Here is a 24243-nt window from a genome sequence, read left to right on the forward strand (position 1 = left end):
ATCTCACCTCTCGAAAGACACAGCTGGCTATAAAAGACCTCAAAATAGTACTAAAAGCTCCAGTCATTCAAATGTCTGTAAAACACAGTAGGACAGACTTTGTATTTACAAAACATATTCTAACATTTGCAAAATGTGGTTTTTTTCACACGGACTTTTCTAAGCTGTGCTCTTTTAGCGCACAGAGTCACAGGGAATTTAGAATGAAGTGTGCACAGGAAAAGTAAAATCCCTGACAAGGCACAACCCCTGCCTGTTTCCTCTCTCAGCCAAGAGTCACCGGCGGTTTCGGCCCAGGGAGGTTTTCCATGGCAGTCCCTGACTCCCAGAGCAGCACTGAGGTTCTGTAAAACACGGAATCCACACAGGACTGGAGTGAGGGCTGGGGAAATTTTGGAACAACTCTTGAAATCCCTTATTCTCTAATCAGCTTGTTTTGTAATGCTAAAACGAGGAAGTCATTCGGCTGTTTCAAGTGGAATTACTTCTTTTAAACCAGCTTTATTGACTCTATTTATTACCTATATAAAAGTGTTGCAATTACCTCAACAATTACCAAATGCATTATTCACAGAACATAATTATTTCAGCATTACAACCCCAAAAGCCCTCAGCAGCAGAAGGCACATTTCTACCTTGAGGTGGAACCTTTTACTCAGAAGAATTCAGACTGAATTCAGATTCCTGAATTACAGTTCAGGAGGTACCAGAGGTGACAGAGACACATGACGCTTCAGCATCCTCCCTGGCCTCCTTGTTGGCAGACTTTACAGAGGCCAAGGATGGGACAGACATACAGAGGCCAGGGAATCTTCTCCCACAGCCCCATCCCTCTGTGACACAGCTCTCTGTGCTCCCAGGCTGTGCCACAGCCCTGACCACAAACCACCCTTGGGCCAAGGCTGGAGAGAACCTCTGCGCTGAGCTGCCCTGGACAGAACTGCCCAATTTAAATTCCTGCCACGTTCTCTGGAAAGCTTAACTCCAGTCCCACCTTTCCTCTGGGGATGGGGGCGAGGAGAAAAAAAGAAAGGAAGAAAGATCCTGCCCATTTCATCATGAAGCAAGTACAAAATGGTGCAGCAAGCTCCATCTGTGCAGGGAACATGAAACAAACACCAAGAGGTGGGGAAGAACTTGGGCATTAATTCTGAAATGCCAGTGATACTGGTTTATGCTTTTTTGGTTTATTACACTGAAAAGAAAGTATCACAGAGTTATGAATAACAACTCATTTTTGCACCACCAGTGGGTGGACCCCTGACCCTCATGCACTCAATCACAGCCAGGCAGCTGGGAATCCAAGGGAAGGAAAAGCCAACCTGAAGAGTCCAAGGTATGCACTGAACTAAAAAAAACAATCTCCCAATTCCACTGGATGACTAAAAACCACGATTCCAGTAGAAGACATGCACATCTTCACCATCTCTTTGTCTGCAGAGGGCAGTGTCTCATGTTTCCATCTCAAATGGATGGGAACCTAAACCTAAACTACTCATTAACAGATTACAAATTTCCTCTTCTACATGAAAGAAACATTTAAACAGTCTCAGGAGAAGAACTGAACCGAAAAAGACACTAAAAACTATGTGTATAATTGCTGCAGTGGGAAAGGCAAAAAGGGGTCTAAGATAGTACTTCTCTTGCCCAAATATTGTGCTTATTCCCACATCAACATTAGTTAAGTCCCAGCTGGGGCTTTTGGCTGCCCAATATCCAAGCCTGTTATTTTGCAAAATGACATAAACCCAGCAAGCTTCTTATAATGTCAAAAGAAGCACTAAATGAAGAACAGCACCCTTCAGATTGTAGTCTGGGTTCAAATGTATGCCTAAAACTCAGTAGCCACAGATGTGGAAATAAGTGTGTAATTGAAAGCTGTGCTGGGAAGCAGAGGCACGAGGCAGCTGCAGGGAACAGTCCTGGGCTGGCTCACCTATCGCTCTGATACCTGCAGCTATGTGATTCCAGAGTGCTGGAGACAATTCCAGGATTTCCATTTGTTCTGCATGACTATAATTAGAGCTTCCGGATCATGGTTTACTCCAAGAACAGCAGCAAAGGCTTCAAGGTGCAAGAGACTCAGATCAGATGGGTCAGGAGAAAGTCTGCAGAGAACACTCATGGGTTCTGGTGAAAGGGAGGTGTGTTCCCACATCACCCACCCCCTATCAGGTGCTCCTATTTATACATACACAGTCTATAAACACCATAACCATATGTGAAACACAGCTTTTATCACGCAGCAGCACTTTAACTCCACTTCCTGTCCTCAGCAAATTATTAATTCACCACAAAAAAGGGGTGTCTGAGCACACCAACTGGGTACATTACACAGAAGTTAATATTATGCGGCTACTAAATTTAGCCGCTCCTGCTTTTCTTCTGCATTTCTGCTGCCTAAGAGATTTTTGCAGCATCTTGCACACACTGGCTTGCCCTGCATGGATGGTGATGCTCCAAACTAGTGACAGGTGCAGAGCTTTCCAAACAGCACTTTTCCCTCACGCCATCCCACCCACGTCTAGCTGCAGCTTGTAAATCTGCAGTTATCTGCTTTGTAGGAACGCACACACACAGGAAGTCCAAGGAACAGACTGCCAACAAGCAGATGAGAAAATTAAAAAAGATCTGAGATGCTAATAAACCGTGCCAGAATTACACACTGCATCTAAATACAGGTTTTGAGGGGAACATCGCTGGAGTACTTCTGCAGATAAGCGTATCCTTCGTTTTAATTAAGGGAGAAAATTTCCCTCCTTTGAATGAGCTCACTTCCATTGGAGAGACCTGTTTTACTAACACATCTTATGGGTTTTGGTTTCTTTGCCTAAAGATAACAGAGTGGGGAAGAAAAAAAAAAACCTTAAGGCCTGTATGATTTACATTTGGGTCACTGACTTTCTTAGTTGTGGCTCCAAACATCAAGCCTTTAAAAAACCCCACAAGCCCCACACTGCTCTGCAGCAGGACTTCCTCCTGTTACCTACATTCATTTTGATCAGCACCAACTGCAGATATTCAGTGGAGTTATAGTCAAAAGGTATACCAAGGGAAAAAAGCCAACTTTGACTAACATCACAGTCAAAAAATGCAAATTTTTTAAGGGTGCTTGAGGAGACCCTGCTTGAGCAGGGAGGTGGGACTAGATGGCCTCAGTGGTCCCCTCCAACCAGACCCCTTCTGTCTGATCCAGTGATTACTGGTTTCTAAGAAATGCAGGGAAATTACCATACATTTACACAGACAGATCTAACTCTGCAGAGAAAAATCTGTTCCAGCTTTCTGCATGTCCACCATTACTCCATTATGATGCCCTGTGGTGTGGACCTCAGGAATAAATGTGAAACACTTCAGAGCTTAAGAAACCTGTTGCTTAAACATGGATATTCCAACCTGATTCACCCTGTAAACCATGTATGTATAAAAGCAGCATGTGCTTGTACAGATTCTGGTAATTACAGAGGTTTGTTTCAGAAAAACACCGTGTTTCACACAATATAAACACGGTAATTGTCACATTATCTCACAATCTACATTGTGATTTCAATTATGCACAACAAAGGGACTGCTCATGAGAACTGAACTGCGAGAGTAAATCACACCCCTCATAATAATAGTAACAAACCTGTGCTCATTAGTGTTTGTTTGTTTTTAGAAGGTATTTGTTCAACTACTACAAACATCTCTTGCAGACTGGTGAAAAAGAAAAGTGCACTGGGTGCGGCATCCATCTTTCATTTGTAAGACTTGTCTTGAGAGAAATCAGTTTCATATTCTTCACAGCCACGTGACTTTATCAGAAAACCACAGTGCACAATTTTGGCATAATTAGCAGGACCTTCTGAAATACGGCCCAGAAGAAAGCTCTGAGGGAAACAAACACGTTTCACATCATTAGGGAAAGTTAGAGCTGAAATGGAGGTACCAGCCACTGCACACAACAGCAGAAATCTCACCTATTTTTAGTCCACAATTCCAATAAGAAAACAGCTGGGAGCCTAACGAAATTATCTTGGTGACAAATTTAATGGACTGAACACTAAAGTTACTATTTTTAAGTAAAGTCCCTAATTATCCTTCAAAACAAGAAGCAATTAAGCAGCAGTGGAGCTCCAGCTTCCCAAGCGTCTGCAAGGCTCGGCTCCAATCAGATTGAAACTGGGAAATGGCTCAACACCTTTCTGATCCTAAAAGTTGGTTGAGGGCCAGGCTTGGGGTTTGGTTGGGTTTTTTTTTTTTTAGTGTAATGAAAGCAGCTCTGCTTTGACCTGTCCAATCCTGCCTGGTGCTGTTTTCCCAGCCTGAGCTCCGTGCAGCTGCACAGCTCACACTGCGCTGGAGAGGAGACGGAGCACAGTCAGGCTGGAGAGAGCCCTGAATGATAACACACTGCCTGGATCACAGAGCAGCCCAGCTCCCTGCGACAGAGGTGCACAGGGAAGTGCTCCAGGAGCAATGGAGAAGGGCCAAGGATCCCACCTAGCGAAGAGCTCTGAGGAATTCTGGTGTTTTTAAATTTACTGCAGCAGCCACATTAATCACAATAAAGCAAGTTATAATCTGACATGTTCTTCTCCAAAAAGCTTTTCAAAACTGGCCATTTTAATTACTGTTTCCCTTGGTAACACACTGTGGTACTAATGAGTCTGTTGCACTTTTAACCTCACATAAGACTATTCCACACTTCATACATAGCACACACCTTCTTTTGAAACACATTTTGAACAACAGGGGTAGAGAATTAAAGTTAGCATTGAAAATACACAGGTAATGAACTAATATCTGCATTTTAATGAGACATGGTAACATCCTAGAGTCTGGAATGCCCATTTGGGGAATATATCATGGTAAAACAGGAGATCTCTAAACTGGTCCTCTCAGCCCTTCCACCAAACCACTCCATCGTGAGATCCAAGATCAAGAATCTTGATGACAAGATCTTGATCAAGATTCTTGATGACATCACAATACTTCTTGGCATTAGAACCATGAAAGATTGATCATCCTTCATTCATATGACCTCACTTAAAACCTTACTCTATCCAAAATCACCCAAGGGTTTTTGCAGATGTGAGCTTTTATAATCCTCTTGAAGAAGAGCAGTATCAAACACCGGTTTAGGAACGGGGAAACTTTGTTTCACCCAAGCCTGGCCTTGGATAACAAAATGTGCCTATCCTAAAGCAGTTCAGCTCCTGGGACAGAAAAACAAAAAGCCATTTGAACCCAGGGAAGAAATGGAGTCTGCAGACCTTAACTGCAAACTCTATTCTTCATGGCACACACAGTGATGTTAGGGAGTTAATGAAAACACCAAAATAAAACAACAATCACTCTTGAGTTTGATGAAAGAATATCCAGAGAACACCCACACTTCATGAAGCTGTGTAAGAAAATTGTCTTGGCAGACACCAAGCTTCACAGTCCCTTCACACACCTCCTGATTGTAACATTACAAATGTGTAATTAAAGTCCCTCTCGGACACTAACAGCAGAAGTGCTGGACAGTGTGGTCCTCAGAAAATCTGCAAGTATTACCAACACTGGCAATAAACAAACAAGGCAGTTTTACAGTTGTAGGGATTTTGTACATATTTTCATTCATTTATAAAAATTACTTAGGGTTCAGAAGGATTTTTTTTTTTTTTTTAAACACAAATCTCTCAGCCAAGATCCCACAGCAGACCTGACCCAGGCTGGATGCGGCTCCTTCGGCAGCTCAGGATCCAAGGTTCCTTCCCTCCCCCAGTTGCAGAAAGCTTCCTAAAAATAGTCCTTTGCCAGCTTTTACTGGGGCTGCAGTTTACATGAGCCCTCTGGGGGAAGGGGAACCTTGCAGAGTACCCAAGGCACTCACTGAAAATTTACTGGGCAGCCAACACGTTTCAAGTGTAAATTATCATCCAGACACTGAAACCCCTCACTTCCATAATGGACACCTTGAGCTTTATTGGTGCATATCCTTCTGAGAGACTTAATTAGTGCACCACAATACACATATAGTGAACTGAGATTTATATTTAACTACAACAACTTATTTTAACACGTTTCAGCTACAAAACCAATGTATAATGTACTACAGAGTAATCAGTTCAAAATCACAACGCCTATCAATGACATCCTGCTACAAAATTACCCTTAATCACGTGTAAAATTAGCCAGCAATTTCTTTCAGTTTATTTAGAATTTAGTCACATATCAAAAATACTGTATTTAAACTTACTTAAGCTCAGCTTTGGTTTGAGAACTTCACCTAATACGAGCTTAATCTACTTTTTTAATTTTCAGCTTGCCCCTCCTTGAAGTCAGGATTTTATGACCATGTTCTCTGCATGCAAGCACATGGTCTCAATAAACTTTTGAGCCTGCTGGTAAATTTATACCAAATGTCCTCCAGATATCTTTGTCAGGGCTCTCTAAAAAAACAGTAACTTCAGCAATACCTGTGATTGCAGGCAAGCACCCAAACAAAAGAAATTTAAATGGAAGTCCCCAGTGAAGGAAAGGCTTTGGCACATCACTGAACAGTGGAGAGCACAGAAGAGGAAAACAAAGGGGAGAACGTGCAAGTCAGCAGCATCCAGTGCTCCCTCTCCCCAGGACTGGCAGTGATGTATCTGCAGTGTTTCAGCCCAGGGAATAATTGGGAATCGAACATAGTGCTTTCACATTGTACCAGCAAATGTACTGGCCTCATTTCATCCTTGGAGCAGGAATTTTCTGTTGCCTTCCATCTTTGAGAATACGGTTGCTTTTACTTCCTTTTTTAAAGCAAGTCTTTAATGAGGTTTACAGTAGCTTTTTAGGTCTTAAGCTTGATAAAAATATTCTCCTGATTGTCATCCTGTAAGACGACATCCTCTTGAGATGTTCCTTTCCTGCAGCAATGCAGCTGAGCCACGAGAGCTCTCATAAAACCCTCCTGTGCTCCAGAATCTGTCGTGCCTGCTCACGGGGAACACCACAAACAGCAGCTCCCAAGGTCAGGCAAAAACCTCCAGCACCCGCTCACCCACCCAGGAAAGTGAACTGCAAAAATCCTAAAAATATTGGTCACACGTGCTTCAGGACAGTGGCTGTCAGAGCAGCAGGGATGCACATCAGTCCTGCAGCCCTGTCCTGCTGCAGCAATGTTTCCTGTGGCTTCCACAGCAGCAGCAGCCAGTCCTGGGGGTCCCCTGCCAGGCCCCCCAAGGCAGTCCAGCACTGGATCCCACAACAGCTTCCCAACCCTCCAAACCACAGAGTCCACCCAGGAATGATGCTCCAGCCTTACATGGGCTGTGCAAAAACGATTCAACCAATGCCACGCTCTTGTGTGTGCCTCCTCGAGTGTTCATTTAGAGCTGGCCCTGTATTTTGTGCCTGCAGATCTTCCTCCTGGCAGGAGATTCCTAGGGAAGACTGCTCCAGCCCCTGTGGAAGTCTTTTCTTCCACTTGTTTCTGTCTCACACGGAATTGTTTGTTTGTATCACAGCTCAAAACTAACCTGGTTCAGGGCTTTTTCTGTTTGCACAAAAAGCCTGGGAGGGGGAGTGGAAATTCAATCTCAGGAAATACTGTGAGTTGTAAGAGTTGCTTGGATTGATTCTCACCATTTGACAGCTACAGTGTTTCTCACCTGTACAGCAATCCAACACTGCTGTACCATTAACCCAAATAGTCACAAGTCAAGGTGTCATTTGCTACGCTCTGTAATAAGTTTCTGGGAATTTTATGGTAAAACTGAGTTTATTTTTTATGTGAATAGGTAAAACTTAAAAAAAATTCAGAACTCTAGTATACTCGAGGTGCATGACAAACTTAGAGTTTACAGTCACAATTCCTCCTCTTGTTTAACTTCTCGTCCTAATTCATTCTGACCAATTCATTACTGACATTCATTCATTTATCCCAGTTCAGACTGACCACTGCCTGTCTTCACAAAAAACAGAGGATTGAAGGATTACTGTGTACACAACAATCTACTATTTTACTCATTCCAATTTTCTCAAAACACTTAAGCAATGAGAAGCTTCACCTACAATAAGCTGTTACCTTCAGGGTGAATTTGTCACACTTTCCTTACCAGAAAAAAAAGCACATTCTCTGCCTGGCGAAAATAAGATTAAAAATACAGAAAACCAAGGAATATCATTACAAGATCCATGTGCAGCAAAGCCAAAGCCAAGGATGTGGAGCTTTCAGCATTTATGTAGCTTTGCCAAGTGTCTGGCTCTCAGCATGTGTCAAAGCACAGGGGCTGTCCTCAGTAAAAGCACCAAGGGTGTGCTGCCCAACACAGTGTTTCCTGCACTGCTGAGATCCCTCACCCCAGGAATGTGTGGCATCAGTGGCAGGATGAAAGGCTGCAGAGCACCACGGACTCTACACACAGATACCTGTGAAACCTGTTGTTAATGAGTTCACTCACAGGAGGAGAGTTTTAACATCATCTGCTTCAAGAGAGTTTCTATTAGCGTGGATCCAGCCTCTTGAATTTTTCTTAATCTTTACAATCATCAAAGAAAAATAGAATTGTGTAGTAATGCTGTGGTAGTAGCTGCACTTAATGATCTTACAGAACAATCAGTGCAACATACTGATTTCTTAAATTCATTATTTTGTCTATAACAACACCAATGATACACTCAGAATGGACTGCACATTAAGTCAGGGCTGTGAATTCACACAGTATCTTTTTTTTACTAATATATTATTAGTTGTTTGTAAAATCTTGGGTCATTTTAATTACGTGGAAAATAATTTATGAAGCCTCAAAACTTCACAATCAATCAATCAACAAAAGTCAACCCTGCACATCTCCTCAACAAGAAGTTTGGTTTTTGCAGCACTAACCCCAGGTCAGCTTAGCTTTAGGCACAGTGTGCAGAGCCAGTATTGTTCATTGATTTTTATTCTATTACAAACTTGCACCTATCAACAGAGCAAGAGACCAATACAACATTCACAGCATCTCCTCCAAAAGCCTCAGTGGACAAAATATGTTTTTTTCATCCATTTCTACCATATTCACTCACACTATAACTTAATGCCACAACAAAAACTTTTGAGGATGGAAAAGAACTACAGTGGGAAGGAATGAGGAACCTGTTGCCATTAAAATGCAAAAATTTGTGAGAGTTTAATTAAACAAAGGTTTTTGGCTTATATTCCATCTCCTGCTGTATCGCATTGCAACACTTTCTCTTCACCCACAAAAAAAAATCCCACTGTATTTGCATTTGTAGGTTTGCAGAGAACAGAACCACAAAAAACAAAGCAGAAGCCTGAACAGGTATCAGAAATATGTTGACTGAGAAGTCCAGACACTACTGAGCCAAACAGACTTGAAAGTAATTACAAAAATATGCATCAGGTATTTGTTTTTAAAAAAGCTCAAGATCACTTCATTTTCCCTTTTGGAAATAGAAATCCCTGGGATTAGGCATTTTTTGTCATTTATTTCTATGTTTAAAATCACTTGGAAATGCAAGCATAATACTCTTTATCTAACAACACAATTTGCCATTTTTAGCACCAGTAACAAGGAATCCGTTCTTTTCTTTACTGAATTATTTTTAACTCTGGTAATTAACAGTATGGGTACAGGCCACCCATCAAGAAATTTGGCTAAAGAACTTTGTCTGCAGAATTCTGGACTGTAGCCAAATACTTTCAGTACAGAATTATCTTCTGAAGATGCATCACTCTTAGGTTTATGCAGCAATACTTACTTATACATTTACATTCTTGGGTAATACCAACTTTGGTTTCAAAGCCAACTAATAAAGTAAAATATTAATGGAGATACATCCTGAGCAAACTACACCTTGGACTCCACTCCAGTATTCTCCTCCAGATGACTAAAATGTCAGTAAGTTTGTTATCCAGCCCTGCCTTCATTGCATTCTCCTCATGTTCTCCTGACATTCAAAATGAAACTTCTCAGTTAGAGGAGCACAGCAATCTACTGACCAAATCATGTGGGCATCTGCTTATGATCTCAGCAAAAATCACTATTTTAAAGACAAATTTTATTTAAATAAAATGCTAACATTCATGCCAAACTTTGACAAATACTCTTGATTCAGTGCAAGCCTAACCTGAACAAATGCTGCGCATGTGAATTTTGTCTGAAACAAAGAAATAGCTGTTGTGAGAGCAAATCCACTCACACGTGAAAGCAAATATAAAACATCCATTTCCACTGAATCAGGCATCCATGAACACTAGAGTTTATCCTTAACCCCTGCAGGCATTAGCAAGTGATGTACTTCAACTAAAAGGTGAAGTCTGAGTATTTGGACAGAGGAAATTTTGACACAGTATTTGGACTGTGTCAAGAAACTGGGGAAGAAGTTCCAACCCAGCTTTTTCACACTCTACAACCAGGTCAGCCCTGCCTCCAGCTGAAGGCAAATCCACAGTATTTACAACCAGGCAGGGAAAGGAAGTTGCATCTGCAGCCAAAGGCCAGAAAGGAACTGGCACATTCACAGATGTGTGGAACAGAGGAGAAATAAAAGCAGCAGATGAATGAAGGCAATGAATTCAGGGGGCTGGAAGTGGCTGAGGGAGTGAAAGTGGAGGCAGAAATCAGATTCCTGCAGCAAACAGTTAAACTCCTTGACAATAACTCAGGATGATGCAATGGGCATTGGGCTGTGGTGTGACTTCTTCAATTATTCACATTTTGGACTTCTAAAGGTCTTTCTGCCATTATGGCCCATCAACTTTGTATCTTCCTTATTGGAGCACCTAATTGGTAACATTCAAGTAACCTATTCCAGGACACCTTTTGGTTTATCTTGCTCCATACTGGGATGTGATTTGTTTTGAAGACAGAAGAGTTTATCTACGGTTGAGTGTAGCTTGAATTTATGATCAGCCGTGACAAGAGTGGGGACATGTGCTGGATTCATAATCCATTTATTGGCTAAATTTAGGTAATCTGGTTTTCAGAGCACTTGCCAGCAGGCACATCTCTGCTACTGACAGTCAGCAAGAGGGCACACACACGTGGAGGAGTTGGGTATAATTCAACTATTATATATTTGGACTCATGTTGTTGGCAGTGACTTCACTGAAGTCATGCATAGACAGGAGTTACTGTGCTCCCCATCATACACACCTAACACCCCACTGGACTGCAGAAAATGTATAGCCTGGGCTGTACTTTTTAAATTGAAATTTAACCTCGTTGAAAACATGATCTTCTCTTCCCTCAGGCTGAAGATGAGCAGGGAAAAGATCCTAATTCAGTTATCTCTAAGTACTCTGGAATAGAGTAATGTGGATTTTGTAATCAAGACCAAAAATTAGGAGTTAGATGATCTGGGTCTACTCTTTGGCCTGCCAAGGAATTCACACAGCAGTAGGCAAGCTCATCAGTTTTATTCCAGCAAAAGGGGACATGAATGTTATTCTTCCTCATGGAAATGTTTAACAATGTAATTGTTACTGTCCATAAGAAGCTCATGTATGCCAGGAATACGGGCCAGGGAAATTCCTGCTGTTCAATGTGAGCACTCAGAGGAGCTGGAGACAAGAGAAACCACCCTGTCAAAATCACACTGAATGGAAAGAAAGTAAAAGGGGGAAAAAAAAAAGTAATAAATAATATGGATAAGAAACTAGACTAACAGTAGTACCCCTGATAAATCAGGCACCATTTAAAAAGGTGAGACTTTGAGCAAACACACTTTACTGCGTGTTCCATGAAGGGAACTTTGTCACCAAGAGAGATCAACATGGAAGAAAATCATTAAGTGGGGCTCTTAACTGCTCCCTGCAAGTCTGCAAATCCAGAAATAAAACACACCATAAATCTTAATAAAAATACAAAGAATTCCCAACACCAGAAATTAAAAAGCCTGTGTGTCCACACGTGCTGATCCTTCAGCAGCCCTGCACAGCAGTTGGCTAATAGCTGCACTCCCTGCCTTCCTTTGATAAGTATTTTAAAAACAAACATCTTAAAAAATACTCCTCATAAAACCCTTCTGGAGGAGCCTGGCAGGGTTTCAAGGTGTCAGCGAGGCTGTGCTGGTGCTGGAGCTCCAGAAACGTGACCGTGCACCTCCAGAGCCTCCTCCTTCCCCGAAATGGCAGCGCAGGAGAGGAGCAGGAAATCGCGTGAGAATGGGCTCCCCTCGTGCTGCCTCCAGCCCTTCCTGACTTCCAGGCTGTGAAATGGGCTGCAAACACTGTCCCTCACTTTATTTCCTTTTCCACCCCAGCCAAAACCAGGAAGCAGCAGCCAGAGGAGGTTCGCAAGGAAAAGCGCGGCGTAAAAATGAAGCACAAAAATCAACTGAGCGGCCAAGGCTAATTAAAGCAAAACTTCAGGGATCTGTGGGCACAGCCTAGTATCAGCAACTCCAGAAAAAACCCATTAGAAGACTCATGTAGTACCCAGGCTGCTGAACAGTTAACCCAGTGCAGGTTTCTTCAGGCCATGCACAGGCTTTGGGCAAGACACTGTGGGCACCCCTCATGTCCCCATGTCACAAACAGCACGTTCCTGGGGACAGATCCTGCTCACCCTGACTGCTCTGCCAGCTATCTGTGAGGCTCTAAAACCAGAGCTGCTCAAATGAAACCTGAGGTAGAAGTATTGGCAACAACAGGGCTTCGGAGAGATGCTGTTTGTGTTTGACAGAAGGCAGATTTGACAAACAGGCTTTGGCACATCACAGTGGAAATGGCCCCTGTATTTGAAATAATAAGTTATATATTCTAAATAAAATGCGACCCTGTGCCTTCAGGGAAGTCATATTAAGGATGGTAAATAATTTAACACCGTTGGGGATTTTCTGTATTCTAGACACTTCTGTGTTCTTCTGTTTATTATTAGCCAAGAGCAGGATCACATGGCAGCTTCATACATTCTGTGTGCACCCCTGCAAGATGCAACAACAATGAAATTTGCTCTCCTCACAGATAAAGCTCCCTCCTCACCGCTGAAACACAAACTGGTGACAGTGTCACAGGCTGTTCTAAATACAGAATTGAAACTGATTTCTCAGTAAGGCCAGTTAAGAAAAGGGAAACAAGCCTTCTTTCCTCTCTCTGCCTCTCAAGACTGTAAAATATGCCTGGGCAGGAAGTACAGTAAAGCTCATGACGAGCAGAGGCAGCTACTCTTTCAAAATGAACAGGGCTCCTCTGAAGTGACATTTTCCTTGAGCCAGTGAGCTTGAGGCTGCAGGATACAGAAGGGCTCTCCAGCAGATGAGGTTACTGGCCAGCCCTCCCAGCTTCACACCTCCAAAGAGCACAACTGCAGGGAAATGGGAAACCAGCATGGAACCTGTGGCTTTTTGTAACGTTGTCTTTTCTCAGCCAACACAACCAGAGACTCAGTGGAGCTACAAAAAGAGTGTAATAATGTCACTTCTTATGGGAGGACACTGACAGTTGTAGAGATGCAGAAGGAAGTGCTGTGCATTTAAAATTACTGCTCCAGAACAGGTGTAAAACACCAGTTTTGGACTCTAAATGCCTACACCAGAATTAGGGAGATAAAACATGGAGAATTACATTTGTTCCCATTTTCTTGGGAATAAACATGCAGCAAAAAGTGGCTTTTTCCTCACTCTCTGTCCATCCAGGAGAGCTCCTGACCCATCAGCAAATTCTTCAGCACAAACTCTGCAGAAGTTTAAGCTGCCATCTCTCCAGAATCTTTCTTTTCCAGATTCTCCACCCCTGAATTCTGGAAAATCCTTCCTTCTCCTGGATTAGAGCTAAGCTGTCTACATGTAGAACTAGCTTTTATCCATGGAAAGCAGAACTGCTAAAAGACAGGCAAAACTGATTTTTTAAATGTCTGGCAGAATCTCCTTGCAAAGCTTCCTATACAAAACTGTGTCACAACACTGACAAAACCTCCTTTTTTAAAAAATTCAGAATGTTAAATAAGTTCATACCAAGACAAACTTTACACTAAGTGATTCAGCCTTCAAAAGAAATGACAATTGAAAAGCATTAGATTCTTTTACAAAAAACTCTAAAAAGATAATTTCTGTGAACAAGAAACATTGTTCAAAATTTGAAGGCAAATCACTGAGCAAAGAATCCATTAATATTAAAGATTTTATTCAGCTTTCAAGTGCGAGAAAGAAGCCAGCTTGATCTTGAAAGAGAAAAGCCACTTTTCCATCTCCCATTCCCAGTGTAACTTTCTTGTTTTAAATGGGGACTTCAAAGTGGGACAAGTATTCAGAATCCAAAAGTCCTCTCTGAAAGAATGGGCAACCCCAATAAAGTTTGCTCAAGGTTCTCTTTTAACTTCTCTTACTACTAACAAGAGTAACTTGCTAAAACAGCCGCCCTTTAATAATCTCAGATATATTTTGTATTTTGCCTTTGCCACATTTTTGTTAGTGTGTGCTCAACAGGTTAATTTAAAGGTATCAACAGGTTAGATTTCATAGGAAGCAAGTTTTGTTAGGTCCCTTGAAAATTTGATGTGATAAAAGCCAGTTCAGCATTTCAAAGTGACATTAACCTCCAAGATATCATTTTACCATTAAAAAGCTTCTACTATGCATATTCTCTTATTGAAAACAACACCACTGCAGGCTGAAAAATGCCAGAAAAGACAAGAACTATCAAAATTAACAATTAGAAAGCTCCTTCTGCAAGACTATAGTGTCATACATGTTACTATCAGATTGAATAAATATTAGAATTATTAAAATATTTGAGAAGAAGACAACCATTTTTATTTAATTTTATTTAGGGGGGAAAAAATCTAATTTGCCAGCAATGTTCAAAGTTTATTTTTGGCTCAACAGCCCATGATGTAGAATTAAGTGTTCCACTAGATGGAGCAGGATGGTAAAGCCATCAGGAGGGCCACCTCCCCTGCTGATCTATGGAAAAGTCAATGTCCAGGGATGACAAGAATTTCAGTTTTCTGCAGGGCAGAAAAAGGGCATCACAAAACCCTCTTAATGCTCAACAGTTTCCCTCTCCCCAGCACAGAAGTTATTAACAAAAACCAACCAGAAACAAACTCAGCTTTTCCTCACTTCTATCAACTTTACACTAGAAACACAAAATTTACTGGATGCTTGTCTGAAAATGAAAGTCTTCGTACTTTTTTATTTTGTAGCAACTGAACTTGCAAAAAGCTCCATGCCAAATGATCAAACATTAGTCACCTAATGCAAAAGACATCGTTACACATCAAACAAATTCACTCTGGAAACAATGGCAAAACTTCAAAGAGGCTCCTACAGACATGGAGCTGTGCAAGGCATAGTAAAATTATCTCTCTTGTCTCTTTTCAAACAGAGCTAATTGTTGATTTACCTTTAAGTCTACCTAAACAAACAAACAAAAAAAGAACTTTGCAGATTTTATTTCATCAGATGTTCCTTAAGAGATGCAGTATGAGACAAAGTGCAGTTGCCATCATCGTGTGAAATGAGAAACCTTCATTTTCTTGACCCACTAAACCTTATTTCACCTTCCCCAAAAGAAGCAGAGGTAATATAAACTAACAAAGCACAGTTTTAACCATTAATATCTCAAATTTAAGTCCTGCAATTCTTGAGTATGCACAACAAAAGTACCAGGAATGGTCACAATTAACTCGAGCACCTTGCCATAAAAACTCCTGAGCCACGGAATATTGCTGGATGTGATAAATAACTGCAAACATGCAGCAGACTCTCAAGACAATACTAATTATCCCTGCAGTACAAACAGCAGAAGAGAAGGATTCTCAGATATGTGCATGAAGGCACACAAGCAGAACTCTGGTGACTGGTCACAGGCTGCTTCCCATGATTGTCACTCCCAACTCTTTGTTTCCAGGTAAATAAACTGCACTAGAAACCGAAGTGACAAACGGATTTATTTCCCACCAACACTCTCTCCAACTTACTGCAGGGTGCTGCAGCACCTGAAGCTGACATCTGGAAAAGATGGGCCAAGTGGAAGAGGTAGGAAATTGGGCCTGGGAGACAATGAAACTGCTCCCTCATTAAGGGGGAACCTTTTGAAAACACCAGTGAAGTTTTCAATGAAGATACTGTCTAACTCAACACCAGTTTGTCCCACCTCTCTGAACAGCTGATTACCAAGAGTTCATTTTGCACCACATGTTCCTTTTCCAGGGATAAGGAAAAGCAAGCATCAGGACACCAAAGCCACAGTCACAATACTCACTACTGTGCACAGTCAATCAGCTGGTACTCGTTGGATCTCTCGTAGCAGGCTTTCACACCTTCATCCTGCCAAAGTGTTTTTGTGTGTTCATAAAACTCCTGAAACGGGAAAACAGTGTTATAGGAATGGGTTAGAGACGAAGAGAATCAGCAAATAGTAATGGATCATTTTGTTTCTCAGTGAGCAGGAAATTTAGGATATTTAACAAAAATCTTTAACCATGCTTTAGAACGTCACTTACACGTTCAGTTGGCTTTCTGACTTCAACACTCTGTAACAGTTAACTGCTTCTCAATCACTGATTGAATCCAACCATCTACTCTAAGAAGGGTTAATGCCTCATTAATGACAATTTCGTTGGCATTTTTAATAATCAAAGCTATTTGGTAACATTTGTCCTTTAACTCATGGCGTCACTGTATTTTACATTTATGTGGTTGTCATGATTTTTTTTTCTTCAATGAAACACCACTTCTCTATAATTCCTACAAGAATGACAACGATAATTAAGTTTTACATGACTCTGCAAGTCAGTGAGGATCTTCAGGGACTATACAGACATCTGTATCTTACTTAACTCTGCACCACTTGCGTAAATTTACTCTTTCACAGTGTAAAAAGACACTGAACTACAGCAGAAAGACAGTGATACAAGGCTAGATCATGTTTTGTCTCAGCCTTAAAAACTGAAAGCCAAAATATGAAAGCAGAGACAGCCAAAAATGCAATGCTTCAGTTCTGCTGAACCTGTAACACAAACTAACAACACAACCAAAAGCCCTTATTACATTTTGCACATGAAAGATGCACTTTGGCTCCAACAGTGTGTGTGCAACACGGGATTGAACTGCTGGCCATCAGTGCAAGAACTCTGAATAGATTTAGAAAGAACAGCAGCAGCCTGGTGACTAAAATACACACAGACACCACTGTGGGCATTCCTCTTATCAACAACCATGGGTGTTCCTTGGCTATCTCTCAGAGCTTTGAAGTGTTCTGTGTAAAATGCTTTCATTCTGATTTTAAGTGGCAAATAACTTATTTTTTTTAATCCAGACCAGTGCAGCAGGTATTTTAAAGAAAATAGTTGTTGCATATATTCTGTGTCTCCCGACTTTTTTTTTTTTTTTTTTTTACAGCAGAATTATTTTAAAGAAGAAAAATGCATTATTTTTGCTGCTTCAAGGTTCCTCCATCTCTTGGGATATCAGTCTCTCACATTCCTTTACTATCAATGTAGTACAAAGAAAGGGGACACATTCCAAAGTTTCACTTTGAAAAAAAGAATTCACATTCCTACCAGAATCTCAACTAACACCTGAACTATAGCAGAACGGTAAATCCTTTAAATTGCATCTTAAAGATACATAAAGGCATCTTACAGTAAATTTAGTGATGCTGATTTTCAGAGCACCCTCTTCTTGGCAGGTACAAGATGCAGATGTGCTTGTTTGATCACACAATTATGAATACCAAGGATGGAAGCAGTGAATCAGATACAAATTCGATTGTCCTTTTATTGCTGTTAAGTATTCCCTAGCTGCACATACACAAAAATGAGAGCAAGCACAAAATACACATCTAAATTTTGTTCTGATTTCTTGTAAAGAGATTATGGTGTTTATATATGGTATTAGATGTCAGTTTGTTCCTTGCTTTTATGAACTGTTCATGAACAAAACGACCAGTTAAATTTCTTTCAGAAGTAGGTAAGAAGACTTTATTTGATTTTTAGTATTTGCAGATTGCATGACCATTTGCTTTTGCTATTAAACGAACTAGAAGATGAACCAAAATCTTAATTGCAGTCCTCAGTTTTCTGTCTCTCACTGCTGGAATTGTGCTCATTGGATACTTTAATTCTGCAGATTTCCAATTTCTTGGCAGCTGGGGGACTGTCAGTCACCTTCAGCTGTATCAGAGCACAGTGAGGAAAACAGAATTCTAAAGCAAAAGGGAGAAGGAAGAGAAAGTAAAGGAGAGAGGGAGAATTACCTGCAATCTCACCGTATCTGATCCAAACCCATTCTGGGGAATGTTTCTATATTTGTTTTTAAAAGTAACAGTTGTTCAGCACAGAACATCATATGGCTCACTCAACTTATGACTACAAAGCTGGGAAATTGAAAAATGGAACCAGCAATTGTACAAGATTTCTTTGGCTGAAACAGCAGCTGATTCAATGGACAAATAACTAGGCAAAGGTAAGTTTACAGAAAAAGCAGTAAAACATTCTTCATCACCAAAAAAATGTAGATATAAAGTGAAAAATGTCAGTTCTTTAAGAAGAAAAGTCACAACACAGTAAAAGCCTGCCATAAAAATTCTTCCTCATTACTGTTTCTCACATTGCAACTACGACCCTTTGGTGGAAAGCTGATATACAGCAATTATTTCAAAGACCTTTTAAACTCCATAATGCCTTACATTTGGAGTAGTTTCTCCCATTAGATCTTAAAATGGGATGAAAAATAAATCCAGTTGCTGGCCCTAGCATAAACACATTGATAATAGAAAGCCCAGGGTTTAGTTTAGCAGAACAGTTACACGTTGTTTAGAAGAGCCCTCCCCCTGTTCTAAGGGCAGTTTTCACTTCAAAGAAAATACATGAATTACAAGAATGGGGTAAAGATCAGTGTTTGTGCCTCATTAGGTCAAATTAGCAATAACATATTTAGAACTCCCTTTATGCCTGTCCTGCTAATCTGAACTATAACCAGCAATACTTAAGCAATCTTCTCAGTAAGGTTATTAATTGTCCATGTGGGATGGAAAAAGAATTTAATTCCACATTCTTTGAACTTCTTTACTGGGGTTTCAAAATCAGGATCTACAACAAGTAAAGATCAATAAATCATTACACTAAAGCACAGTGGGGTTTTTTTTTTGGGATGAGGTTTTGCTGTTACTTTTGGTCTTTTTTTTCCTCGTTTGTTTGTATTAATTATGTTTTAAAAAGTGAACGACATGACTTGAGATGGTCAAATATGAAGGCCTTTCATTAATACACAACCTTTTGTCTTCAGGCCACATCAAATACATCTCCACACATGCTGGGACTAATGCAGCTGTGAAGCAGGAGGCTGTTCACCCAAGCAAAGGCTTGCAGAATTCAACTCCTGCTTTATTAGAATCCTCCTCACTGTAGTGACTGATTTTGGAATAAAGACATAGTAGCTGGCTGCAAAAGCTCCAGATTCTCCCTCCTCCCCAGTACACCTACACTAACCACAGCTCTGAAATAATATTTAAGGAAAAGAATAACACAAGAAATCCTCAGCATCCCATTTGAGTCATGGAATGTAGCCTGGGGCTACTCTCAGGGAAGGCAAGTAAAACCACAAGATTTGTTATGTATTTAGGTAAAACAGGGGCTTCAGAGGCCACTAGAAAAATCGAGTTAGCAAAAGGGTTGGGTTTTAGTCAGGGGTTTTTTTGTTGGGTTTTCTTTTTTTTTTTTTAATTTTTTTTTTCGTTAAATAGGTGCAATTTGTATGAGAGCTCTAAAAATAATGAGTTAGGAAACAAATTAACCAAAAATAGCAGGAAAATTTCCTGAAAAGAAATAGCCAGAGAACTAGTCCTTACATGTCTGGATCTTGTTTCCACAACACTGATTCATTTGCTGGCACATTCTAATATAACAGACTCTACAGCAGCATCAACACAGGTTTTTCTTGCACTAGAAAATGGAACTCCTAACAAAGCAGTTAAAATAAACAAATAATACTAAATAACAATTTGGTTTGAGATGACATTCCACAACAAATACGATTTGAATGCTAGGTTCCAAATGATCCACAGAATTTGCAGTGTATGATCATACTATCCATTCTTGCCCTACGCATAATTAAAATTGGAAAAAAAAAATTTCAAACGATGTAATTTTCCATTAAAAAAATAAATAAAATGCTGCAGTGTCACAACACACACCCAAGATCCTGTTTAAAGTACAGCTGAAGCTCTGTAAAGCAACAAAAGTCAACAGAAGTGGTGACAGGATGGCATCACCAGGGAAGGTGAGGAGTGAATTCCTCCTGAGCTTTATGTCTGGAGTGGAGCATTTATTCACCACCAGAGCAGACTTTCCATGTCCCCAAACGTTCACACAACCCTAAAGAGGGAGAAATCCTTGAGGAGAACACTGCAGGAAAGGAATGTGGATGTAACAGAGATCTGAGGAGAACAGGGTCTGGCTGAATCTGCTCCAGCTGGGCAGGGGCATAGTTGGAATTCCGGGCACAAGCCCCAAGAACAGGCTCCACTTCTGGGAAACCAGAAAAAACCCTGAGAAAATCCTCTCTCTGGGTAAATCTTCTCTGGGCTTGCTTAGATAACTGAAGGATCAAGGACTATGACTTGCTGCTGGACGAGGAAAGCTCATGTCTCACGGCACCATAACACCACGATGGTTAAAAAGCCACACTGATGTGAAATGTATTTCATTATTAATGTTTTATTTATGAGGCGACAGTTTCTCCACCTGCTGAAAGCTTCCCAACACAATGAGTCAACAGGCAACATTTGTAAATCACTTGTATTCACTTACAGGAATCTCTGCAGACCTCTAGAGGAAAAAAACCCCGTGAGTGGAAATGTGGAAGGGATGCTTGGAAAATGGTTCTTTGCTCCAGAAAGATCTTGCTGACACCATTCTGGATTAGAAAAGGGCCAATGCAGAGCCTAATCAAGTTTAAAACCTACTTATATTGGACAATTTCAGCAAGCTGAATAAATGGCAGCAGGTAAACAGTGGTTTTCCTCGAAGTTAAACTACAGAAAGTGTTAAAGAACTTGGGGGTTGAGCACTTTGGTTCTTAAAAAAAATAACCCTCAAGAGACAAACTCCAGGCCTGGGAAAAAAATAAAGGAACCAAATGCTTTCGAGAAGCATTTTACAAGGATAAAATACTAGTAGAAAATGAAAGAGTATAACTGGACATACTGCCTACAAGGCTTTGTTCCCTCCAGATATAAATACTCAAGAGATTTTAAAAAAATGTTTATGAAGCAATATTTTATAGGCATTAGGATGTTGGCAGGGAAAAACAGTGGCACAGTCCATGCCACTGTGACACTAAATTCACAGGAAACTTAGCATGGACATGCAACATTACCTTTTCTTTGTAAAATATAATATAGGGTGGATCCTTCAATAGAACAGTTTATTTACTAATTCCAGCAAAAGTCAATGCCATTGAAAAAAACCTTACCTCCCAAAAGGTGTGTACAACCATTACACAACATTGTGGTTAAAACTGGGATTCAATTCGTGGGCAAAGTTCACTGTCCCATGGAGCTGCACATTTCATAATAAGAGTTTTAAATAGGTCACCGACTTACAAATCTAATGATTAAAGGTCAAACCAAACCAGCTTCTAACTGTAAAACTCCTGGAGGACTTTGCTTCCCCAATGTGTTCAGCTTTTAAAAGCAGCACTGACCATTGGTTTCAAACCTTCTGCAGACCTACAGTGCCAGGGGGAGCAGAGCTTTCCTTTCCTGGGAGCCAGGCAGTTCTGCTGCATTCCACACGCCTGGCACTGCAGCAAGGCAAGGTCATGGGATGGCAGGGCAGCACACAGCATTCCAAGACACACTGCACCAGCTGCTTTTCTCCTTCCAGGATAGGTAAGTACTCACCAAACAGATTTCTTTCTCATTGCTGCTGTAGGAAATCATCACTACTGACTGCAGGGCAGCTCAGAGGAGGGAACTCATCTCATCTTTTCATTCTCCCCAAGTTTGGGCAGGGATACCAGAATGTGTTGAATTTGTCAAATCAGACAGTTTAATAAGCCACTCACTTGAATAGGGAAACATCTGCATTCCTAATGGTGTGAACAAGTGTTAATTATTGCTTGCTATTTTAGGGCAAATACGCTGATGATATCACAAAGGAAACGCATACCTACAAATAGTTGAAGATATTCTCCAGTTACTGGCATGTGTCCAGAGCTGAATACAAAACTCTTTGGGAGAGGCCCAGTGCACTCAGCACTTCCCATAACTGAGTCACAAATATTTTCAGCAAGGATTTAGTCTCATGTATCAGTAGTTTTTCATGCTCGGAAAAGAAGAATATTCTCAAATATTCTGTGTTTCTGCCTGGTAACTTCTAGTAGTATAAATTAAAGTGGACGTGGCTGCAAGGATTGGCCAATGGGAAGGGAATTCAATTTAAGAAACTTCTGTCAAGTTTGAACTCACATTATTCCCCTTTGTTAAGAGTTTCAAAACAGCACAGCATTTGAGAAATGTGCCAACACCCAAATCCATACCCATAAGCTACAACGTGCCTTTGGTTAGAACTCCTCACTAACACCGTATCAAATAATTTCTCTTTTATTTCTACTTTCACAAGAGGTTTAATTGCCACAGCAACTTTATCTGTTTCTAAGCCAGAACACAGCTCCTCATGTTAATTAGGGAGGAAGACTCACTTTGGGTGAGAGCAGCAAGGCTGATCCCTGTATCATCAAGATTCCTCTGCAATTTAATCCAAATAATCAGTGTTCTTCTGCTTCTTCAAAGTGTATCACACATAGAAAGAGGCAATTCATTAATGGATCAAACTTCCTGATAGCATAAAAGGCAGAAATTAGTCTTCTACCCCATTCCAGCTCTCTCAGCGTAGTTTAGAGTGGTGACAGAGGCAATTCAACCCTCAACTATTTTTGGAGACTTCAGTCTAAGAAAGAAGGTTTAAGAAAACTGAGAAATTTCCTTTGAGCCTTAAATCAAGGTTTGGAAAATGTCTTCTATACTACATAATTTAGCTGCTTTTTTTTTAATGAATATACAGTAAGCTTGAACAGTCAAATCAAATGACCTTATTAACTTACCTGGTGCCAAGAACAAACACCTGGGACCACACTAAACTCTGCTGCTTCCTTTCAAGTTGGAAACAAAAAGCCTCTTTTTGCCAGAAACTTCCACCAACAGAAAAGGGTGTAAGATAAAATAGTTCTCCTCATTCTAAATTCACATGAATCCCAAGGACAGCTCACTAACCCCCTTCCCATCTTTCTGAAGAAGCAGCATCTGTACTCATGAAGTGTTCACAGGCTTACAATAAAGTCTACATGAAAAAAATAAAGCTCAAATATACTTAAAATAAATTAACTGAAAGTTCCGCTTAATTGCTGGCATTTCTTTATAAGAGTAAAAAGACATCCTGTTTCCTGGGAGCTTAAAAAAAAAAAATCTTAAATTTTACTGGAAGACATGAAGAAATGTCATGTACTCTCCAAAGAGCAGCTGAAAGCCCTGACCAGTCAGCTGAGCACAACAGGGCTGTGGCTGGATCCACTGTAATACCAGGGAGGCACACAGGTATAATTTTATTTCATCTATGCATACACCAATATTTTGTGATAGTCTCTTACTGTGATTAAAACCAGAAAATGCTTAAGAATTTCCATATTAAATTATGCCTATTTCCTGTTTAATTCGGCTGACAGCTCTTCTATTTCAGCATAAATTGAATTAATCTGTCCTTGTTCTTTAAGACCGCTCTGAGGAAAACAAAGATGATGTATCAAGAGAAATTAAGTCACGTGAAGTTCTGAACCTGTAAATATGGTCTGGTATAGTGGGAATTTACTGGATAAAAATACAAGTTCAGAATAAGGCATTAGCATTTACTTCAAATACTAATCAAAAAATTAATAAAATAATAAAGTAAAATACAGGGTGAAGGGTTTTTGTACTACAAAAGCAACTGGACTATAGAAAAGACCTGTATATAGTGCCCATTCTCTCAAGTCCTGGGCTACAGATTCTCCAATTGAAGGAAAGTCTTTGTGGGATATCAACAGATTTATGTGAATACCTCAGAGAAAGCACAGTAGAATTCGAAGGGCTGAAATAAAAAAAAAAAACCACCACAACAACAACAATAACAAACACATCAAAAAAACCCCACTTCCAATAAATAGATTAGCACTATTGCTAGATATTGCTAATCACATGGGAGACTAAAACATCCCTATCAGGCATTTATCCATGCAGACAAAAATCAGAGATTTCAGATTAATTTGCAAATTATTAATAGCTATACATGTTTCAGTTAT

General features: G+C 40.4%; 1 protein-coding gene across 3 annotated transcripts in view; it reads right to left on the reverse strand.

Annotated features, from left to right (window-relative positions):
- The window catches only part of GNAS (GNAS complex locus), a 131301-nt gene that overhangs the window by 18261 nt on the left and 88797 nt on the right, over window positions 1-24243 (reverse strand). For all 3 annotated transcript variants that reach the window (XM_066330918.1, XM_066330919.1, XM_066330920.1), the window contains exon 5: window positions 16169-16266. In XM_066330918.1, coding sequence (XP_066187015.1) covers window positions 16169-16266 — 98 coding nt within the window. The remainder of the gene's footprint in view (window positions 1-16168; window positions 16267-24243) is intronic.

The sequence above is a fragment of the Sylvia atricapilla genome, chromosome 16, assembly GCF_009819655.1.
Source record: "Sylvia atricapilla isolate bSylAtr1 chromosome 16, bSylAtr1.pri, whole genome shotgun sequence".
NCBI lineage: Eukaryota > Metazoa > Chordata > Aves > Passeriformes > Sylviidae > Sylvia > Sylvia atricapilla.